This window comes from Lissotriton helveticus, chromosome 5_1 (genome assembly GCF_964261635.1).
Source record: "Lissotriton helveticus chromosome 5_1, aLisHel1.1, whole genome shotgun sequence".
Lineage (NCBI taxonomy): Eukaryota > Metazoa > Chordata > Amphibia > Caudata > Salamandridae > Lissotriton > Lissotriton helveticus.
The window spans coordinates 297127724-297148026 of record NC_136065.1 but is presented as its reverse complement, the minus strand read 5'-3'; the positions used below and the strand labels follow the sequence as shown (position 1 = coordinate 297148026).

The 20303-nt window shown below is 47.5% G+C and overlaps 1 protein-coding gene across 1 annotated transcript in view; it reads left to right on the top strand.

Moving 5' to 3' along the window:
* CENPS (centromere protein S) overlaps positions 1-20303 on the top strand; it is a 136404-nt gene that overhangs the window by 34280 nt on the left and 81821 nt on the right. The window contains exon 2 of the mRNA XM_078642259.1: positions 15925-16048. Coding sequence (XP_078498385.1) covers positions 15925-16048 — 124 coding nt within the window. The remainder of the gene's footprint in view (positions 1-15924; positions 16049-20303) is intronic.

The window sequence follows — 20303 nt, the reverse complement described above, 5'->3', positions numbered from 1 at the left end:
TGTGTGTGGCTCTGTCTGTGTGTGTGGCTCTGTCTGTGTGTGTGGCTCTGTCTGTGTGTGTGGCTCTGTCTGTGTGTGTGGCTCTGTCTGTGTGTGTGGCTCTGTCTGTGTGGCTCTGTGTGTGTGGCTCTGTCTGTGTGTGTGTGGCTCTGTCTGTGTGTGTGTGGCTCTGTGTGTGTGTGTGTGTGGCTCTGTGTGTGTGTGTGTGTGGCTCTGTGTGTGTGTGGCTCTGTGTGTGTGGGGCTCTGTCTGTGTGTGTGTGTGTTTGGCTCTGTGTGGCTCTGTGTGTGTGGCTCTGTCTGTGTGTGTGGCTCTGTCTGTGTGTGTGGCTCTGTCTGTGTGTGTGGCTCTGTCTGTGTGTGTGGCTCTGTCTGTGTGTGTGGCTCTGTCTGTGTGTGTGGCTCTGTCTGTGAGTGTGTGTGTGGCTCTGTCTGTGAGTGTGTGTGTGGCTCTGTCTGTGAGTGTGTGTGTGGCTCTGTCTGTCTGTGTGTGTGTGGCTCTGTCTGTCTGTGTGTGTGTGTGTGGCTCTGTCTCTGTGTGTGGCTCTGTCTCTGTGTGTGGCTCTGTCTCTGTGTGTGGCTCTGTCTGTGTGTGTGTGTGGCTCTGTCTGTGTGTGTGTGGCTCTGTCTGTGTGTGTGTGGCTCTGTCTGTGTGTGTGTGGCTCTGTCTGTGTGTGTGTGGCTGGCTGTGTGTGTGGCTGGCTGTGTGTGTGTGTGTGGCTGGCTGTGTGTGTGTGTGGCTGGCTGTGTGTGTGGCTGTGTGTGTGGCTGTCTGTGTGTGTGTGGCTGTCTGTGTGTGGCTGTGTGTGGCTGTGGCTGGCTCTGTGTGGCTGGCTCTGTGTGGCTGGCTCTGTGTGGCTGGCTGTGTGTGGCTGGCTGTGTGTGTGGCTGTGTGGCTGGCTGTGTGTGTGTGGCTGTGTGTGTGTGGCTGTGTGTGTGTGGCTGTGTGTGTGTGGCTGTGTGTGTGTGGCTGGCTGTGTTTGACTGGCTGTGTGTGTGTGTGTGGCTGTGTGTGTGTGGCTGGCTGTGTGTGTGTGGCTGTCTGTGTGTGTGTGTGGCTGTCTGTGTGTGTGTGTGGCTGTCTGTGTGTGTGTGTGGCTGTCTGTGTGTGTGTGGCTGTCTGTGTGTGTGTGGCTGGCTGTGTGTGTGTGGCTGTCTGTGTGTGTGTGTGTGTGGCTGTCTGTGTGTGTGTGGCTGTGTGTGTGTGTGTGTGTGTGTGGCTGTCTGTGTGTGTGTGTGGCTGTCTGTGTGTCTGTGGCTGTCTGTGTGTGTGTGGCTGTCTGTGTGTGTGGCTGTCTGTGTGTGTGGCTGTCTGTGTGTGTGGCTGTCTGTGTGTGTGTGTGTGTGTGTGGCTGTCTGTGTGTGTGGCTGTGTGTGTGTGTGTGGCTGTCTGTGTGTGTGTGTGTGGCTGTCTGTGTGTGTGTGTGTGTGGCTGTCTGTGTGTGTGTGTGTGGCTGTCTGTGTGTGTGTGTGTGGCTGTCTGTGTGTGGCTGTGTGTGTGTGTGGCTGTGTGTGTGTGTGGCTGTCTGTGTGTGTGTGTGGCTGTCTGTGTGTGTGTGTGTGGCTGTCTGTGTGTGTGTGTGTGTGGCTGTGTGTGTGGCTGTCTGTGTGTGTGTGTGGCTGTGTGTGTGGCTGTCTGTGTGTGTGTGGCTGTCTGTGTGTGTGTGGCTGTCTGTGTGTGTGGCTGTCTGTGTGTGTGTGGCTGGCTGTGTGTGTGGCTGGCTGTGTGTGTGGCTGTGTGGCTGGCTGTGTGTGTGTGGCTGTGTGTGTGTGGCTGTGTGGCTGGCTGTGTTTGGCTGTGTGTGTGTGTGTGTGTGTGGCTGGCTGTGTTTGGCTGTGTGTGTGTGTGTTTGTGTGTGTGGCTGGCTGTGTTTGACTGGCTGTGTGTTTGTGTGTGTGTGTGTGGCTGGCTGTGTTTGTGTGTGTGTGTGTGGCTGGCTGTGTGTGTGGCTGGCTGTGTGTGTGTGGCTGGCTGTGTGTGTGTGGCTGGCTGTGTGTGTGTGGCTGGCTGTGTGTGTGTGGCTGGCTGTGTGTGTGTGGCTGGCTGTGTGTGTGTGTGTGGGGCTCGCTGTGGGTGGGGCTCGCTGTGGGTGGGGCTCGCTGTGGGTGGGGCTCGCTGTGGGTGGGACTCTGTGTCCGCGAATACTCTCTACTACTCTCTAATGCTCACCTATTGCCATTGTAAATGACAATACCATTTATTTATTTATTTTTTTTTAAATGAAAAAAAGTCATGAGCAATGCCAATAGCTCTACCTTTAATAATGCCGAGACCATTGCATTGTAAATGCTTGTTTCTTCTTTTTTATATATACATATATAAAAGAATCAGGACTTCCTGGTTAATGTGTTGGCAGCTAATTAGATATCAACAGATCTCTTGGGTCCGCGGAGCCTCTGGAGCATGAAATATATAATGTTTTTGGGCATTAATTGCTATAAAATTACTGAACGTAATTACACCAAATCACAGAAAAGCCATTTCTGGGCCAAGATATAGCTTTCTGCCAAATTTAGTGTAAATCTGTTCGGTGGTTTGGACTGTAGATGTGTCTAAAGTTCTGGAAAAAAGATTAAGAAAAATGGGTTTTGGGACCCCTCCCTTTTCTCAGCCCCAGGAAGAAGCTATGGTGCAAAAGAAGGTTTGAGGGTTGAGTTTTGTGAAGAGACGTCAAACTGTGCCAAAGATATAAGCAAATCAAAAAATATGTTTCCTATGGAAAAACGATCCTAACTACCTAGTGGCAACCGTCGCTGGGTAATTCCACACATCCAATCACCTACTTGTGCTAGAAAGCAAGGATTGGCCCTCTAAAGCTCCACAAAAGTATTCAATTTCAAATGTGCTGAAACATAAATAAAAAATCAACGTGTTTCGGTGTTCAAGGCTTATTCGCAAAGGTGTGTGTGTGTGTGTATGTGTGTATGTATGTGTGTATGTATGTGTGTATGTATGTGTGTGTATATGTGTGTGTATATGTGTATGTATACTATTATGTCATCGCGAACACCCCTCCCCCCTGTAGATAGAAACAGTTCCCCACTGCAGCAACACATATACTCACCCTTCATACATCCAGGCCCTGTAGACATGCAGACGCACCTTCTAATGTTTTGTGCAGCAGCCATATACCCTCCAGCAGGTCTACCCAGCTATCAATCCACATTCCTAAGGTACTCTGGGATGACACTGGGAAGCTTTAGGAAGTGTGTTGATGAATGTAGGCTGGCTTACTAGAATGTGATGAAGATGGGATTAAGAAAGGAGAGGAGAGGCCATGACTCTCTACCAATATAAGTTTGTTAGTTCCAGCTGAATCTCCTAGGCGAAGCTGCAATTAATGTGTTTGGGCTGCTCCTTGCTGGTGGAGTGTTGCTACACTATAGTTGTTTGCGTTACTTTTTTGTTAGCTTCTCCAGAGGTAAAAACATGTTCTAAAGCTGGCTTGTCCAGGACACCTGTGATGCAGTTCCTCCATTCTTGATGTGTAAGCAAACTTTGTCCCTTCATAGAACCCTTTGCACAGCTTTTGATCACAGTGCGCAATGGGACATCATTCCCTGGTCACTCAAGCTATTTGGCCTCCTTCGCCCTTTTTCACTTTTTTAATTGTTTTACATAGCATGAGATGGCCCAGCTTATAAACCAATCACAAGACTGAGTCTCATGCAAGACAAAGCCTGGAATGTACTTATTCTCCCTCAGTCAGTGCCATGTCTGGCATATGTTATGTAACCTTCCACAGGTGGGGGCCTGCCAAGAAAGCAAAGAATTTGAAGATAGCCCCAGGAAAATTTTCATTCTAAACCAGAGATGCTCTAAAAGTGTAAAATGAGAATGTGGCCATCTAAGGAGCTTGCAGAAGGATTGGGATTGAAGTATACTGCCTATTGTTCTGATGTCTGTGGTCACGTTTGTAGAAAGATGGCTCTGTTTATACTATAGCAAAGTAAGGTATAGTGTGCACATAGTCCAGTGGATCCCCAGAGATACAGCCAAGGCTAAAGTAGATAAAACTGACAGCTCAGTTTGTGGTAGTGTGGTCGAAGTCCGGCTTATCAGAGGGCTGTGTTAAGCATTTATTGTACACACTCTGTCTAGAAATTGTCACACACTCTGAGACTGAACCCAGACCAATTGTTGTATAAAAAGGGGGCCGCAAAGGAGGAGAGACAATTCACCACCAGCAGCACTCTGGCAGCAGGGTGCAGTGTGCAAAGTCAAGTCATGTTCCCATTTTCAGACAATATACAGACATTCAAATGCGATAGCCATAGTGGAGACAGAGCCTACAGAATCAGGAACACATATCAGGGGCATATCCGGACATACAGAAGTAGTTGGTCATGAACATAATGGGATTTTGTAGAACAATACACACCACCAATGGAGTATGGGCAATCAGAAAGAAAAACAAGGTATTATACATTTGCTGTTACAGTTTGCATTGAGATAAGAACGTCTGGAGTGTGACAGTACATTAGGGTGCCATGATGGACGGGCAAGGGAAGCCGGAGTATTGAAGAAAGTGGACATGTGGGAGCAGATATTATCTGACTTTAGGGCGTAGCGTCGTCCACATGGGGGTGTTCTAATAAATATGTCTGCAACGGGCCACAAATGTCCTGAGGACGAGAGGAGCTGATCAAGAGTCTTTGTAGTAGAGTTTCTTCGTGGGACAATCCGTGTCCCTCAGAAGAAAAGAGTCTTTATGAAGGAGGTCCAGGCTCTTGAGAGGTGCTTGACGCAGGACACACCACTTTCTTCGGAGCAGGATCACAGGCTGGTAAGTCTGGGGCCAAGCCGGTTGTCCTCTTCTCATTGCACTGCTGCACAGCTCTTCGGCCCTTCTTCGTTGGTCGTCGTAATCTGAAGAGGTAAGGTTCAAGGGTGCCCCTAAATACTGGAATTAGGCCCATTACAGGTATGTGCAGGACCAAATGGTCCCTACCTTGGGGTGTCTCCACCCTCTAGTATGCCATCCTCCCTTTTGAGAGTGGCATATTCCTCTTCCTAATTGGCTGAATCCCCTCGTCTTCAAGCTGGAGGGGACTGAGATGTGTGCTTCACCTCACCTGTGGGGTTGGCAAATGTGGGCACACCTCCCTTCCTGGCTAGGTTTTCCCGACGATTCTTGCCCCCAAATGTGGGTCAGAACCGGTGGGGCCATTTGCTGATAGCAGCAAAAGGCTGGTGGTAGCTAAAAAGGCGGCATGTTTTTGAAGCTCCCACTTCGTGTGCCCTGCCCATCCTGGGGGAGGAGGCATGACACCTCTGCCAGGATGTGCTTTGTTCCCAGAACCAGAGAGCAGAAGGCTCTCTACGCAGGGGTCCAGAAACATGTCTGGTGGTGGCAGATGGCGGGTAGTCAATCAGGAACCACACCAGAGATGGTCATGTTTCAGGGGGCATCTCTAAGATGCCCTCTGACTGCTGTTTACATTAAATCCGACACTGGCATCAGTGCAGGTTTAATGTGCTGAAAAGTTTGATACCAAACGTCTGTCTTCTGTAAAGCCATCATGGAGCTGTGGGGTTCGTGATGACCTCTCCCAGCCCATGTACTCAAAATGGCTTCACTGCACTTACATTGTCTGTGAATGGCACAGATACTGTACGGGCTTAGTGCTCATGCAACTCTGCCCTCACCTGTGGTACAGTGCACCCTGCTAGAGGGGTGACTTACCAATGCCACAGGCAGAGTTTTTTAGGCATGTCTACTTTTGTGTTTGAGGGCCTCACTCTGACCCACAGTCTGCGGTGTGTACGTGTCAGGTGAGGAGTCTCTGAGGGTTGCATAATACATACTGCAGCCCTCAGAGGCTCTCTCCGGTCACTAGGCCCGTGGTACCAGTGGTACCTTTGACAAGAGACTTACATGATGGCCCGAGGTTATGCCAGTTGTGGGTACAAAGGTGCAGTTTTGGGAAAGAACACAAGTGGTGGGGCCTGGTTGGTAGGATCCCAGCACATACTTAATTCAGGGTGGCATCAGTTCTAGGCAAAAAAGCTAGGGGGTAACCATGCAAAAAGAGGGCACTTTTCTTAAAACATTTACTGGATTTCTCTCTGCAGCTACCTCTTGTACTGGATGAAGTCCACCTCTGAAAATATTACAGTAGTAACGTAGTGGTGATAGTTTAACATGTATTCTGCTTAAACGTGGGAAAAGATTTAGAAACTGGAACAGGCTTTGTATAGGGGATTGAGAGAGACAAAAGCAACGTAAATAACTTTGAGCGAAAACTGGTCTTAAACATACTGGAAAAACTTGAAAATGAGCTAAAAATGATGGCTATAGCAAACATTTTTCTTTCGTCTCTCACGTCTGAAGTAAGGAAGGTGACCATTTTTGCACTCAAAAAAAGGCCCTGTTTGAATAAATAAGTGAACAAACTACAGCGTATGGCCCTTCACAAGGAGACGGGCAGTTACGACTGAATGGTTTATTTTATTTTACAAATACCGAGAGCGAGCAAGATTTCCATGCACGCAGATTTGATAATGTCTATGATTTCAGCTGTATTTTATGAAGAATACATATAGTCTGTGCTGTAGCGTCTCTTATCCAACCACAACCACCTTATAGCCATGGTTACTCACAATCATTTTTCATGGCCCAATATTGTTTCTGGGTTGTGCCCGAGTTGTGCCCGAGGACCGCGTCATGCCGTGGTATTCTCAATGAGATAGGTTAGGGTGGGAGATTATGGATACAGAAAAGAAACGCCTAGTAAAACTTTGTTTCAGATCATTGTTGCACTTTTTGCAGCAGCTTATTTTAGTGTCTGTATCAGATTAATTTGTTTCAATTGTGTAGTCTGCGGTCTGCTGCATGTAAAAGATTGTTAAACTAATTAATTGCATCCCTGTCATAGGAACACTACAATATAAAGACACGTCACTTTTCCCCTGTGCACCAACAAGGATTTAACTCCGTGATCTTCCAGTTACACTCAGACATCTGAATTCTGTAGTGATTGCTGAGCTTTACTCCCAAAATAATGCATTTCCATAGATTAGTTTAACTTGCCTTCATTTTGTTCCTTTTAACTACCTGTCTGACCCTCCCCCCCCACACTCACTGACCCTGCCTGATTATGCTCACGATCACAAGACTTCCACAGTCCCCAGCCATGCTTTAACCTGTGAGCTGGGCTGCCTTGCTGAAAGTACACGTGAACGGGCTGTAGAAACCAAGTCCATAACCAAAGTAACACAAAACAAGCATTTACAATGCAATAGGTCTCGCAGCATTAAAGTTTGAGTTATTGGCATTGTGTATGACAATGCGTTGCATAAAATGTTTAGCAAACTGTTGTATTGGTGAGCAGTGAGTGTGTGCAAGAGTATGCTGTTCTTGAAAGCAGTGTGGTAGAGAGTGCAGGAATTTGGGTGACCTGAGCAATGTGGATGATGCACCTCACGCACGGGGCTGACGCAGTTATTATTCACACAGCTCTGATGATGCACCTCACGTACGGGCTCACTGTTGTTGTTCACACAGCTCTGATGATGCACCTCACGCACGGGGCTGACGCAGTTATTATTTACACAGCTCTGATGATGCACCTCAGGCACGGGCTCACCGCTGTTATTATTCACACAGCTCTGATGATGCACCTTAGGCACGGGCTTAGAGCTGTTATTATTCACACAGCTCTGATGATGCACCTCACGCACGGGGCTGACGCAGTTATTATTTACACAGCTCTGATGATGCACCTCAGGCACGGGCTCACAGCTGTTATTATTCACACAGCTCTGATGATGCACCTCCGGCACGGGCTCACAGCTGTTATTATTCACACAGCTCTGATGATGCACCTCAGGCACGGGGCTGCCTGCAGTTATTATTCACACAGCTCTGATGAGGCACCTCACGCATGGGGCTGACGCAGTTATTATTCACACAGCTCTGATGATGTACCTCCGGCACGGGCTCACAGCTGTTATTATTCACACAGCTCTGATGATGCACCTCACGCACGGGCTCACAGCTGTTACAGTGTTTCCTTCTTTTTACTGGGGGCGAACCTGGCTGGATAAATGCAGCGAAGTTTCTCAATGTAAAGACTTTGCTGCCTCAGCTGCATGTTTACTTCGTTTCACTGACTCAGAAATGTCCCTTTAAGTGGTTAAAAGACTACCTAAACAAGAGCAAAGAAAATACACCTAAAAAAAACTGAAGCCCCCCGAAGCCCGCTTACCGCTGGTGCTGTGGTGCGCGGGACGAAAACTACCGTGGGGCGGGACTTCCGTTTCCTGCTGGAAGCTCGCGCCCACGGAGTGACTGGCTAGGAGAGGAGCAGTCAGGAGAGGAGCAGTTTGTGACGCGGGGCTCCCATGCCCGAGGGAGAGTCCCGCGGTGGTGGCTGAAGTCCGGAGTTTCGCCCATGAGGTGAGTGGGGCTTAGTTGTAGTGGGGTGGGGGGGGGAGGAGAGGGGGGTTGTCTGTGTGCACTTTTGTGTCTGTGTGCGCGCGCTCTTGTGTGTGTGCGGCGGGGGGTGGTGGTGTGGGTCTCTGTATGTGTGCGCTCGTGTGTATGCGTGCGTGTATGTGCGCTCGTGTGTGTCCGTGCGTGTATGCCTGTGTGTGTGTATGCGTGCGTCTCTGTGTGGGTGTGTGTGTGTGACTAGCCTGCTGGAATAGGAGCGCGTGGTTGTGCGGGCCACCCGCTCCGATCACTCTCTTGACGATGCGCGCGGCCAGGTCTTGTCTCCTGGAAAGCGAAGCCAGTGTCAATAGGTCTCTGCCGAGACCGCGCTTTCGCGCGGTTAACGCCACGAGACCTAAAAAGTGCCCTTGCAAAATCGTTTTTATTGTTTTTCTGATTCTGAGCTTTGTTTCTAGAGTCATTTCAGCTTGCTCAATGTCCATGGTACAAGTGGAGCGGACTATAGAATCAATGCCCAGAATCCACAAACAAAGTTGCTTGGCTTGCAGAATTAGGCAAAAAAAGGGTACTCCAGCAGCTTTCCCTGCTGCAACTCTTTGTTTACCAGGTGTCCCAGAGGAAGATCTGCGGGCGGCAAGGAAAGGGTTACCGGGCTGTACTTTGAGTATCACTCTTGTAGGCACCTGGTGCTTCAATACATTAAATAAAAGTAAGTATATGATATGGTTGCCCAAGCCCTAGATCACAAAGTCATACAGTAAGCTCCAAAAAATAAATAAAAGGAAGGGATAGATTCATGAGCAGGATGTAGTAGACATTAGGATGTGGAACTGTATAGTCCTCTTAGAATTGTCCCATGCAGTTTCTCAAGGTCCTCTGAGGGAGAGAAGGCCCGGGCTGAATTCTGTAACCACTCTTTAGAAGCCAATAACGGAAGGGAGCCTATCCCGTGATCTACCCCCAAGTAAGCTCTGTTCTCCAGCAGTAAGAAACGTTTTACGGGCTCAGGACTCCTTAGACAATCACAGGCTAGAGTCCAGTCACTGACTTACGGCCAGTCACAGGTCTACACATGTTCTTAGTAATGATAGGATTTCTTAGTCGTCCATATTAGCTGTGAGCTCGAGAGTGCCGTAGTTCAGCCTCATTTTACAGTGATTTACTGTTTAGTAGTCCACTGGACAAAATGGATATTGAATCTTCTAGCCTGTGGCATAGCTGCTAAGTTTTCAGATTGCTTATGTGTGGCATTCCCATGGTTTCAATGTACTTATGACTGACATTATGACTGACATTCAACTGTCAAATGTGCGACATTAGAGTGACTCTTTCTTACGAGTGAAACCAAGAGATGAAGCAAATGAAAATAGTTAACTATCAAAAATGACACCTTTTTGAGCAATGAGTAGCTCTAAATAGATCTTGAAATGGTTGGAAAAACTGGATTGGCACTAACCTACTGCCCTTTTTTTAACATAATGACTTGCATATTCACAATGCTTTCGGTTGCAGGCTGGGTTCTCGTAGTGCTATGAATACAACTCGCATTCCCCTCTGCACTAGGATTCAATTCTATTTCTCTGTGATTACACACAAACACACCCAACCTCTGATGCATGTTACTTTACAGGGTTGCCTGTGGTATTTTGCAGGCTTGCTGTAACTGTCTAAAAAGCGCATCGTCGACAAAATAATAACAAGCATTTTCAATGCAATAGGTCTCGCAATTGCGAGAGTTTAACATATTGGCATTGTAAATGGCAATGCCTTTTATTTAACGTTTTAAAAACCAACACATAAATAAAAGACATTGCCATTTACAATGCCAATGGCTCAATCTCTAACAACTGCGAGACCTATTGCATTGAAAATGCTTGTTCTCTGAGCTGCAGTTCTGACAAATGTGAATGCAACTGGAGTTCATGTCCATGCTTTGTGCTGCAGTCTACGTGATGCAGATGTTTCAATGGACTGTATGTGTGAGGAGAGCTTGCACAACTGTGTGTGCTGCACGATGTGTGTGAGGCAAGCCTGCACTCCTGCTGCCCCTAAGCTTTATTTGTTTTGTGATTGGGGAACCTTTGCATACTGCTGCTCGCGCTGTGTTCATCTGTGCAATGGAAGCTTGCACTACACTTCTCGGTCTGGGAAGTTACATAAAGGATGTGAGCCCTGCTTGCCCATTGACTTCTCTCCATCAATATGCTTTTGACACACAACTGTATCTCCGTATCATTGGTCCGCAACATCCAGATGCTGCCCAGACTCCATCCAAACTTTGATGTGTGCTGTCTTACAAAAGCTCAACTTAACCTAAAAGATTTCATGCTCTACGGTAGCTGCATGTTTCGTCTAGTTAACAGTATGAACTGCAGTGACTATCCTACTTTTATTACCACCTGTGCCAAGCCAGTTGTTTTCCATCTAAATGATAACCTGTCCCATAAGGACCACGTACATGTCCAACTCCACATCTCTGCCCAGTCCCAAGCTTTGTATCCCTGGGCCTCTTGTACTGAATTCTGCCACTTACTTCACTTACTAGGATCTTGTCCTGCCTCATGGCTTTCCTTGTACCATTTTAGCGTAATGAAAGTTGGTGCTTTCAGAGCTGCCCGCCTCCTCCGCAATCAAAGGAGCTTTGATCTTATTGACCCAACTCAAAACTACTTTGCCTTCTTCCCCCTACCAGACTACATCACATTATCGTCAGACTGAGTAATGTACAAAACAGTCTGTGCAAAAAAACTTGTCAAGCAGACAAGTTAAGCAACTTTGTCAGTCTGCGCACAATATACTGCACTTGAGATATTGAACGACCAACAGAAATGTTAAAAAGCACAGAAGCTTTTTCTTTTTTCCTCTAGACTGTTAAGTTACTTGTGTGGTCATCTAAGCGTATCACCATCTCTGCACCCTCTCATTGGCTCGTCACCTTTTATTTCTTGCCTTACAGCTGATTCCTTCCAAAAAGTTTCAGAAAGTATGTGCACCTCCGTGAGATCTATAATTGTTCCTGCAAGCACTCTGTAGTCACATGTGTCAGATGAATACCCCTGTGCTGTGTCCATATCCTGTAATCCTTTGAACATTTGGCTTGTTCTGCATAAATACCCAAAATAAAAGGACAAAAATAAAATCATATCTAAAATGGTGGCGTGACTGCGATGAGCATTAACAATGAATCCGTAATTGTGGTGATTTTTCTTGAAAACTCCTGGCTTGACAAGTAGCCTTTTGTCCATTGTCTGCACAATGACACAGTCCTAGTGCTTTAATTTCTTGCTAACCGAAAAAAAATCCATAGCTAATTTCTGCCTCGATGTAGTGCAGTGTTCTTCTGTCATATATTCTATTGGTCCTCAATGGTTAAGGAACAGTGAAGAATACTGTTAAATGTAAATGTACAGGAATTTATATAGCGCAAATCACCGAGCGGTTTCTAAGCGCTTGCTTAGGGAACCCGTCCTGGTATTCCCCTGTGAGATAACCCCGGCAGGGTATCCGCAAGGTGAAAGCCAGGCATCCCGCCGCGAGGGGCCGTTGTGGAGATTAAGCAAGCTATTGCCCGGAGTCGCAGAGTGTGAACCCGTGAATCGAGTAGGCACCGGAGCGAGAGAATTGTCGAGTCCATGGACATTTTAGGACTCAAGACCCCGCCGAGCCGGGAATTGAACCCTGGTCCCGGGCTGACCTCTGCTTCCAGGTCTGCCTCCTCTAACCAGTGAGCCACACTTCTCCACTGTTCCTTGTCTTTACTGCAGTCCTTCTGGGTACTTACAACTGGAGTGTGCTTGGGAGCTGAGCACAGTCCAGAACACTCTTTAACCACATTTCCTTCCCCATACTGTTCCAGTTAATCCCCGTCCGAGGCTGGTTCTGGGTGCCCTGGTAGATGGCTGTGCTTTCCCAGGGCACCGTACTACTGGGCATCCCAGGGTGCCCAGGTGGAAGGCTGCACCGTCCCTGCTGCTACAGATGACAGAATGCAGACTGGCAGTGAAAGGATGCACATTCCATCTGACGCTGGTTCTGGGTGCCCTGGTAGGGCTGTGTTTTCACAGGGCACCGTACTACTGGGCATCCCAGGGTGCCCAGGTGGATGGCTGCACCTTCCCTGCTGCTACAGATGACAGAATGTAGACTGGCTGTGAAAGAAAGCACATTTCTGTTGAATAAGGAAGGTGTCGTTATTTTCATATTAAATTGCATTTATTATCTAGAACAAGTAGCTTAAGGACATCAGTCTAAATGGGCGAAAAGAGAAGGGGATTTGGTCCGCCCTGGAATTTGGCACCCCATTGCCGAGCTGTTGTTGCTGCATCGTTGTCCAGGAGGAGGTGACTCCTCGAGTTCCTATGGCTTCTGATTTTTATTTTCATTTCCACTCTTGAGATTCCGGAATTGGCTGCGAGGCGCCGATGTGAGTGAGGCACCCAACCCTTGTTGGTGTAACCTTCTAGATATCTCGAGCACAGTCAGGAGTTAAGCGTCTCCCACCTACTAGGTTTAGTAACGCAAGCTTTTAAATCTGAAGCTGCTACTTGGATTGAAAAAAGAACCTGCACTGCTGTTTTTAGGTGAGGTGAAATCAGCAGCTCTGAAAACCGTGGTGTAACGTGAGAGCAGTCGCCTCCCCATGCCACGTGCACGCGCGTATGCGCTCCTCTGCTTTCAGAACCAGTAAGTGCGACTTTGACTCCTCTGCTTTTAGAACCAGTAAGTGCGACTTTGACCTACAGGGGACTAAACAAATGGCATGCTCGAGGCCAATCCTTTGCGGGTTGAGGTCTGAAATGCCATCACGAGATTCTTCATTTTGTAAATAAAGGCAGTAAAGTGACTGTGGGTCGGAGGAAGGGTCATGCTCACCAGCTGCTTGGAGCTCAAGTTTCTCAAGGCCACGCTTGAGCAGTTAAGTCGGTGCCAATTTTAGTCCAGGTTTTATAGTGGGAGCAAGAAGACTACACCTCTCAGAATGCAAACGAAAAGGACAAGCTAACTCACCGCCGCAGCCCGGCTTCAACAGGAAGCCAGGCAACCTTTGTCGGGACGGGGGCGGGGCCGGACAAATACAGGAAGCAGACGGGAGCCGCGGTGCTGTGCCCGCCGGAAGATTTGCGTCGCAGCTAGCGGTATTCCCGTGCTCGTGGAGAGCCCCGCGGCCCCCGCCTGTTAACAAGAATGACCCGCTGGCTGCCGAGGGACAGGCGACAAGAACTTGGTGAGTGGGGTGTGAGGGGGATGTGCGCGCGCGTGTGTCTGTGTGTGTGTGTGTGTGTGTGTGTGTGTGTGTGTGTGTGTGTGTGTGTGTGTGCGCGCGCGTGTGTGTGTGTGCGCGCGCGCGCGTGTGTGTGTGTATGCGTGTGTATGTGTTAAAAGAGCCCGATGACCGTGGGGGGTGGGGGTGTGTACGCGAGTGTCTGTCTGCACCCAGCACTACACGTCTTGAGAAACACAAACCCGAAAGCGAAACAGCACGCACACAGCAAACAGCCAGCAGGAAAAGCACGATCACGAGGACAAATCTGAGACAGCAAAGGCGCGTGGCCGAACGCTGTCTCAGATTCCCAGGAAACTGAAAACAATAGTTGTCGAGCTAGACAGCGCATACTACGCATGTGCAACTCTAGCTCGACCTAAAAAGGAAGTAAACAAGCATGTGCAATCCGTGATGGCTAATTTTTGTTTTACATAAATGGCAACATTCACATAGCTGCTAAGGTTTCAGATAGCTATTTATGACATTATAATACTTTCAGTGTAATTATGAGTGACATACAACGACAACGAATTACACTTTCTTGCTAACAGTTTAATGTCACCCACACTTAGTAGTAGCATGGCACAGCCTAGGTCGGAGACCTGTTGCCAGGGGGGGCGGCAGAGAAACAATACATTAAACAGAGATTCCCTGTCTTAGCCAGCCTGCGCCTCCCTGGCTGGCAACCAATCAAATTAATGACATGATCAGATCATGATCAATTGACAAGTCTGTCAAGACTCTCTGCCATGTGAGGCCGACTACAGGATGTGAAAGGGGCCCCAGCGGGGATCTATCTTCTCCTTGTACAGTTCTCCAATCAGGCCGGTATGCATTTAGAAGCCTCATTTTGAAGCTGAATATACACAGCTGTTAGATACTATGTTTTGAGCAGGTGTTGCTTAATTACATTAATTAGTCGGGTGTGGGGTTTTGTCTTTCGGTCTTCAAATCTCTGAAGTTTGTTTGTCTTGCGTGTGAGTTTCTGAGATAGCAGGATTTTTCCGAGTCATAATATATTGAGATTTCTATTCCTCCTGTTGTACACTAGTGCCATCTTGTGGCCTTTGAGAAACTAGCTAAGCTTTTAAGCGTCCATCACAGCAAAACGAGAAACTACAACTACACTGTTTATTGCACTTCAAGACACCTTTCTTTTGCGTCACAATCTCAGGCATTGCAGTAATGCGGAAACATTACAACAAATGCATTATTCTAATGGGAGGTGCACGGCACTTGGCAGGGCTGCTGTAACAGAAAACAGGAGTCGGATGAGATGATTCCCACACCCCTGATGTCAACCCTGCATGATGCACTGAGGTGATAACTTCTGATAAGTTTGAATAGGATGATCTTTAATGTAACCAGGGCCAGCTTCAGGGCAGTGCGACCGGTGCAGCCGCACTTGGCGCAGAGCTCTGGACGGGGTGCTGCATGTAGAAAAGCTTTGGGCGTAACTACACCTGCTGTATGCGGAGTACCTTGTATACCTATGTCAAGGTAATTTTAGGGATTAATGTTCCTTCTGGAGAGATGTCAGAGTTTTGTCTAGTGGCAGTTTTGGCTCCTCATAAAGCTGTGCAGAGAGATAATGTGCATGCTGCAAAGAATGTGTACCATGCAGATCACAGAAGTGTATTTTATGTGGATAGCTCAGTGAGTTACTGCTTTCGTTACACATCTTTTTGTTACTTGCCGCACATACGTTACAATCCTGATACAGCACAGTGACCTACGTACTGTCATCATAGTTGCCTGCAAGCTGCATGTTATAGGTTAGGATGCTGTGCCCCCGGCTTTCATTATCCTAATAGGCTTTATTTGCGTAGAAATACATTCTTATTATGTGAGCGGGGGCTATGGAAAGATGAGAGGAACTGGTGGAAGGTTGATAGTGAGAGAAGGAAGCCATTCGGGGCACTAAAAAGGTTGTCGCACTTGGCACCACCAATGCTAAATCCAACCCTGAATGTAACCTTGTCTGATCGAATTATAATTACTAATAATATTAGTGGCTCAGGATGCTTTTCATTGATTATAGCATACATTTAAGACCTCTGCACTGTGTGGCCTTTCACAGTGGTAAGTCGGAGAGTATGTGGCCAAGAGAGACCTGAACTGGGCGATTTATGTAGATGGTACTTGCTAGTTACTTTTGTTACAAGAATTCTGAAACCAAAACTAGTGGTTTTGTTAATTTAAGAGAATTTAGAACACAAGAATTGCTTTGTTTCTATAAGCACGTGTTCAATTTTGTCTGCAGAGGCTGAAAGCTGCTGTTCACTACACCGTGGGTTCCATGTGTCAGGAAATGGCGGAAGAGAAAGACGTTCAGTACAGCAAACAGACTATTGCAGCCCTTTCAGAAGTGACCTTCAGACAATGCGGTAAGTACCCAACTGTTCATGCAGATTTGTTACATCTGTTTTCTGAAGTTATGTTACAGTAGTAAAGACAACATTACATCTATAATACCTCCCTCTTCACTGGCGCCTATTTTTGATTGCTTTGGTCCCTAATAGATTAACTGTTTTCAATAGTTTTCCTCAGTACAGTTTTTGAAATGCAAATGTTAGTCAAGGCTAATTCAGTTTAAATTTGCTCATTCTCAATTTGTTGCCTGTTGTAGACTTTTATTATAATCCAAGCATTATTTTTAATTTGTTTTGTTAAAAAAACTTGCTTTTGTGGGGTTTTAGTTTCTATGAATACTTCCATAAAGAGCAATCAATGACTCTTCATAAATGGACGGAATCTGCTGCCCTAAAGCAGTTTACAGAAGCTTTCATCGCTAAAGAATCTCTTAGAACCTGTGTCAACAAGGCCAAACAGCGAGTTACTTGCTAACCACGGAGACACCCACAGGAAATGTGATCTATGTAGCATTCTTACTCCATATGAGTGGAACGACTTTAAGCATGGTTTGCACCATTGGGTTTTACACCCAATAAATGAGCAGTGTGGTCAAGTATTAACAAAATGGAAATGCTATTTGGGCATTCATATGGATTTAATTGGTGGCCGCCTTAGAGCCTAAGCTACTATCGGTGACTAGTAGAAAAGTCAACCCAATGAGAAATGCTCATACCTTGGGCTTCCATGTTGAGTTGTAGACTGTTTCAATGTCACTGACAGATCCCGGGGGAAGACAGCAATGGGTATGGAGGCATCTCATGCAGTTAGTCTCAGAGGGCCAAGAATACATTACTACGTTCTATATCTTGCATGCACACCAGCTCGATTAGGGTCCAAAAGAAGATGTGAATTGAGGAACTGTCTGAAATGCTTTTTCTTAGTGCTTTCAATACGCCTTTCACCTGGGCAAATTAGCACCTCAAGACCTTCTGCATGCACATTTTGGTAACTTATGACCTACTGTTTGCTCCCTTGGTTAAAGATTAATCTTTCTTTTCTTCCAAGAGCCGACATAGTAGAAGGCTTCCTCCAGGGGCTGGGGCTTGCTCCCAGCCGTGTAGGATTACAACCGCAAACCCGACAAAGAGTCCATCACTGCAGGGGAAGGTTTCTTGAAGTGCCGGTGAATATAAAATTGTAGCTTAAGGGTATTTATTAAGCCAGTGGTTGGAATGCGGAGACAAACAAAAACTAAACTTCATTGGAAATTCAAAAGATCTTCTAATCAGAATGGAATGCTTTTCTCTGACTTTGCAACCTCTCCCTTAACTTTGGTGCTGGCGGGCATAGGTAGGAGTGATCCTAAAGCGATATGTGGATTTTACAGAAACTACTTAGCAAAGAGGGACACCAGGCCTACTAATTGTCCTCCACAAGCCAGTAAAGATTGAGCTGTAGTTTTAGGAACTGTGTAAGAAAACTGATTTGGTTCAGTAACAGAAGTAGGTTATCCCTCAGCGTAGCAGACTGCTTTGCAGCATAGACTTTGAATACAAAGTGCATGCAGGTTGTCCAGTCCAGATAGTATGAAGGAAGCCAGTAAGGAAACTGCTGGCTCATTCAGTCTTGTGTATCATGCCCTCTTTGGACGTGGTTCACAATGCACACAGGTTACTGGCCATTCCCATAGTTTGCATTTGGAATTTCACATACTACATACAACAGACATACTAAGGAAAGGAAGGTTCCAGTTATAGGGACAAGGGGGTTATTGTACATAGGAAGCCTCGGAAGGCTTCCTTCCTAATTGGATTACATTTGGAGAACAAACCATTACCAGTCAAGTACAATGTGGTGATCATTATCAGGAGAAAGGTGCATGCCTGCGCGCTTTGCTGCTAGCGATATAAGCGTGGAGCGCTTACTATTTCTATTTTAAAATAGCATTTTTTACTTCACATTGAAAACTCAGTTTTCCTGGTTTTAATATTTCTACAATTGTGCCCACATTCCCGCACTCTAAATTGTGCCCTCACCGCTTTTTTGCGGAGGCTGCTGTCCTCGCTTGATGCCCTTGTGCTGCCTTTCGCGTGGCACTTGGCCGCCATCTTGGGGGTGGTGGTTGTCGACCGTGCCATCTGTTTGAGCGCTCTAGCGCTTGCCAGGACCACAGGTGAGCCGGTATTTAAGACGAGCACGCTGGTTGCTCGTGCTTGAGAAAGGTGCATGCCTGCGCGCTTTGCTGCTAGCGATATAAGCGTGGAGCGCTTACTATTTCTATTTTAAAATAGCGTTTTTTACTTCACATTGAAAACTCCGTTTTCCTGGTTTTAATATTTCTACAATTGTGCCCACATTCCCGCACTCTAAATTGTGCCCTCACCGCTTTTTTGCGGAGTCTGCTGTCCTCGCTTGATGCCCTTGTGCTGCCTTTCGCGTGGCGCTTGGCCGCCATCTTGGGGGTGGTGGTTGTCGACCGTGCCATCTGTTTGAGCGCTCTAGTGCTTGCCAGGACCACAGGTGAGCCGGTATTTAAAGCTCGCACGGGCCGCGCAGCGGTGACGCGCAGCGGTAGCGCCTGACTCTCGCCTGAGTCGAGCCAGAGTCTGCCCGTCTGCGCCCGTCAGCGCTAAGGACGCGCGGGGCGCCGCGGGACTTCCTTCTCCTCATTCTTGGAGTGATAGGATGATTACTTACTCCAGTGCCTCGCTTCGCGCCATTAGGGATTCCCTCCCTCGCTGCTTTGTTGCATCACAACATCCGATGTGTGGCCCATGTCAGTGTGTCTGTAAGAAATGGTCGCTGGATAAGCCTGTAGGTATTCGTGACCCTGTCACCTCCCCGGCTCTTCGAGCTCCGTCTGGTGACTCCCCTACGATTGGAAGTTTGGGGCACGGCCTACGATTCTTTAATCTTAATACCAGATCTCTGGTAAAACACCACCTGTCCATTGCAGATCTTACCTTGGATGAGAAGCCAGACTTGCTGGCCATAACTGAAACCTGGCTTCAGGACACCGATGATGCCATAGTCAATCTTGCTTGCCCTTTGGGCTATTCATGTTTTACATCTAATCGCCGGTCCAGAGGTGGAGGTATCGCCTTATTTATCAAATCCGCTTTCGCATGTACCTGGACGGTCTTGCAGATTGCCGGATGTGAAAGCGCGCTGTTCAAGGTCATCGTCAGCCCCCAGTTCTCGCTGTCAGGGATGGTTGTTTATCGCCCCCCGGGCAGCGATGCTGCTTTTAGGAATGCCTTCCCGGAGGCAGTGAGCTCATGGGCTACTGGCTGCGCTAATTTTTCGATTTTAGGTGACCTCAACCTCCATTTTGACAGGCTAGAGACTTTGGCTGTCAGTGGTTTTCTGGCTGACTTAGAGGCCCTGCAGTTGATCCAGCTGGTCTCTCAACCCACACATGTGGCCGGTCACACTTTGGATCCGTTTTTTACGAACCTAGCGGATGTCCAAATTGTGGCGGTCGCTCCGGTGGCATGGTCTGATCACTTTCTGGTGTCCGCCTGGCTACCCCTTCCTGCCACTCCTACGATTCCATCTTCTAAGTGGATTCCTCGGCGCCACTGGAATAAGCTAAGGCTAGAGGACCTCCACTACATCATGGCCGCTGAGCCTTTAGGTCCTCTGCTTAACGCTACTGTGGGCTATGACCTGTTCTGTAACTGGATTACTAAGGCGCTTGACGCCCTGGTACCCATCATCTCCAGTAAGTCCAGTTCCCGACAGGCTAGCCCCTGGTACGACAATGCGCTTCGCGCCTTGAAGTCCTCCTGTAGACGGGCAGAAAGGGAGTGGCGTAAGTCGTATGACGCCGCTAGAAAAACTGCTTATCTGGCTTCAGTTAAGCTATACCATCGTGCTATCTGTAGAACCCGGGCGGCGTTCTACGCAGCGGAATTTCGTAATAGCCGCAATCCTACCAAGACCATCTTTAAAACCATAAAAGATCTGATGGCAAAGAGAGTTGCTCCACAGTTGGATAGTTCCATCTCCCACTGCGAAGCCTTAGCCACTTTTTTCTTGGATAAAGTTAAAAACATCTACCAGGCATTTCCAAGTACTGCGCTACGTGTGATCCCTGCGAGGGGTTCCAGTAGCTGTCCATCACTGCACTCTCTCCCCACTCTCTCTGATGAGGAGTTTGCTAAGTGGGCTCTGCGAGTCAAATCTGGCTCACCTGCAGATCCGCTAAGATCTGCCCTTTTCAGGGATGTTGCTTTTCAGGGACGCACAATAGTGTGCTCACTGATTAACCTCTCCCTGACTTCG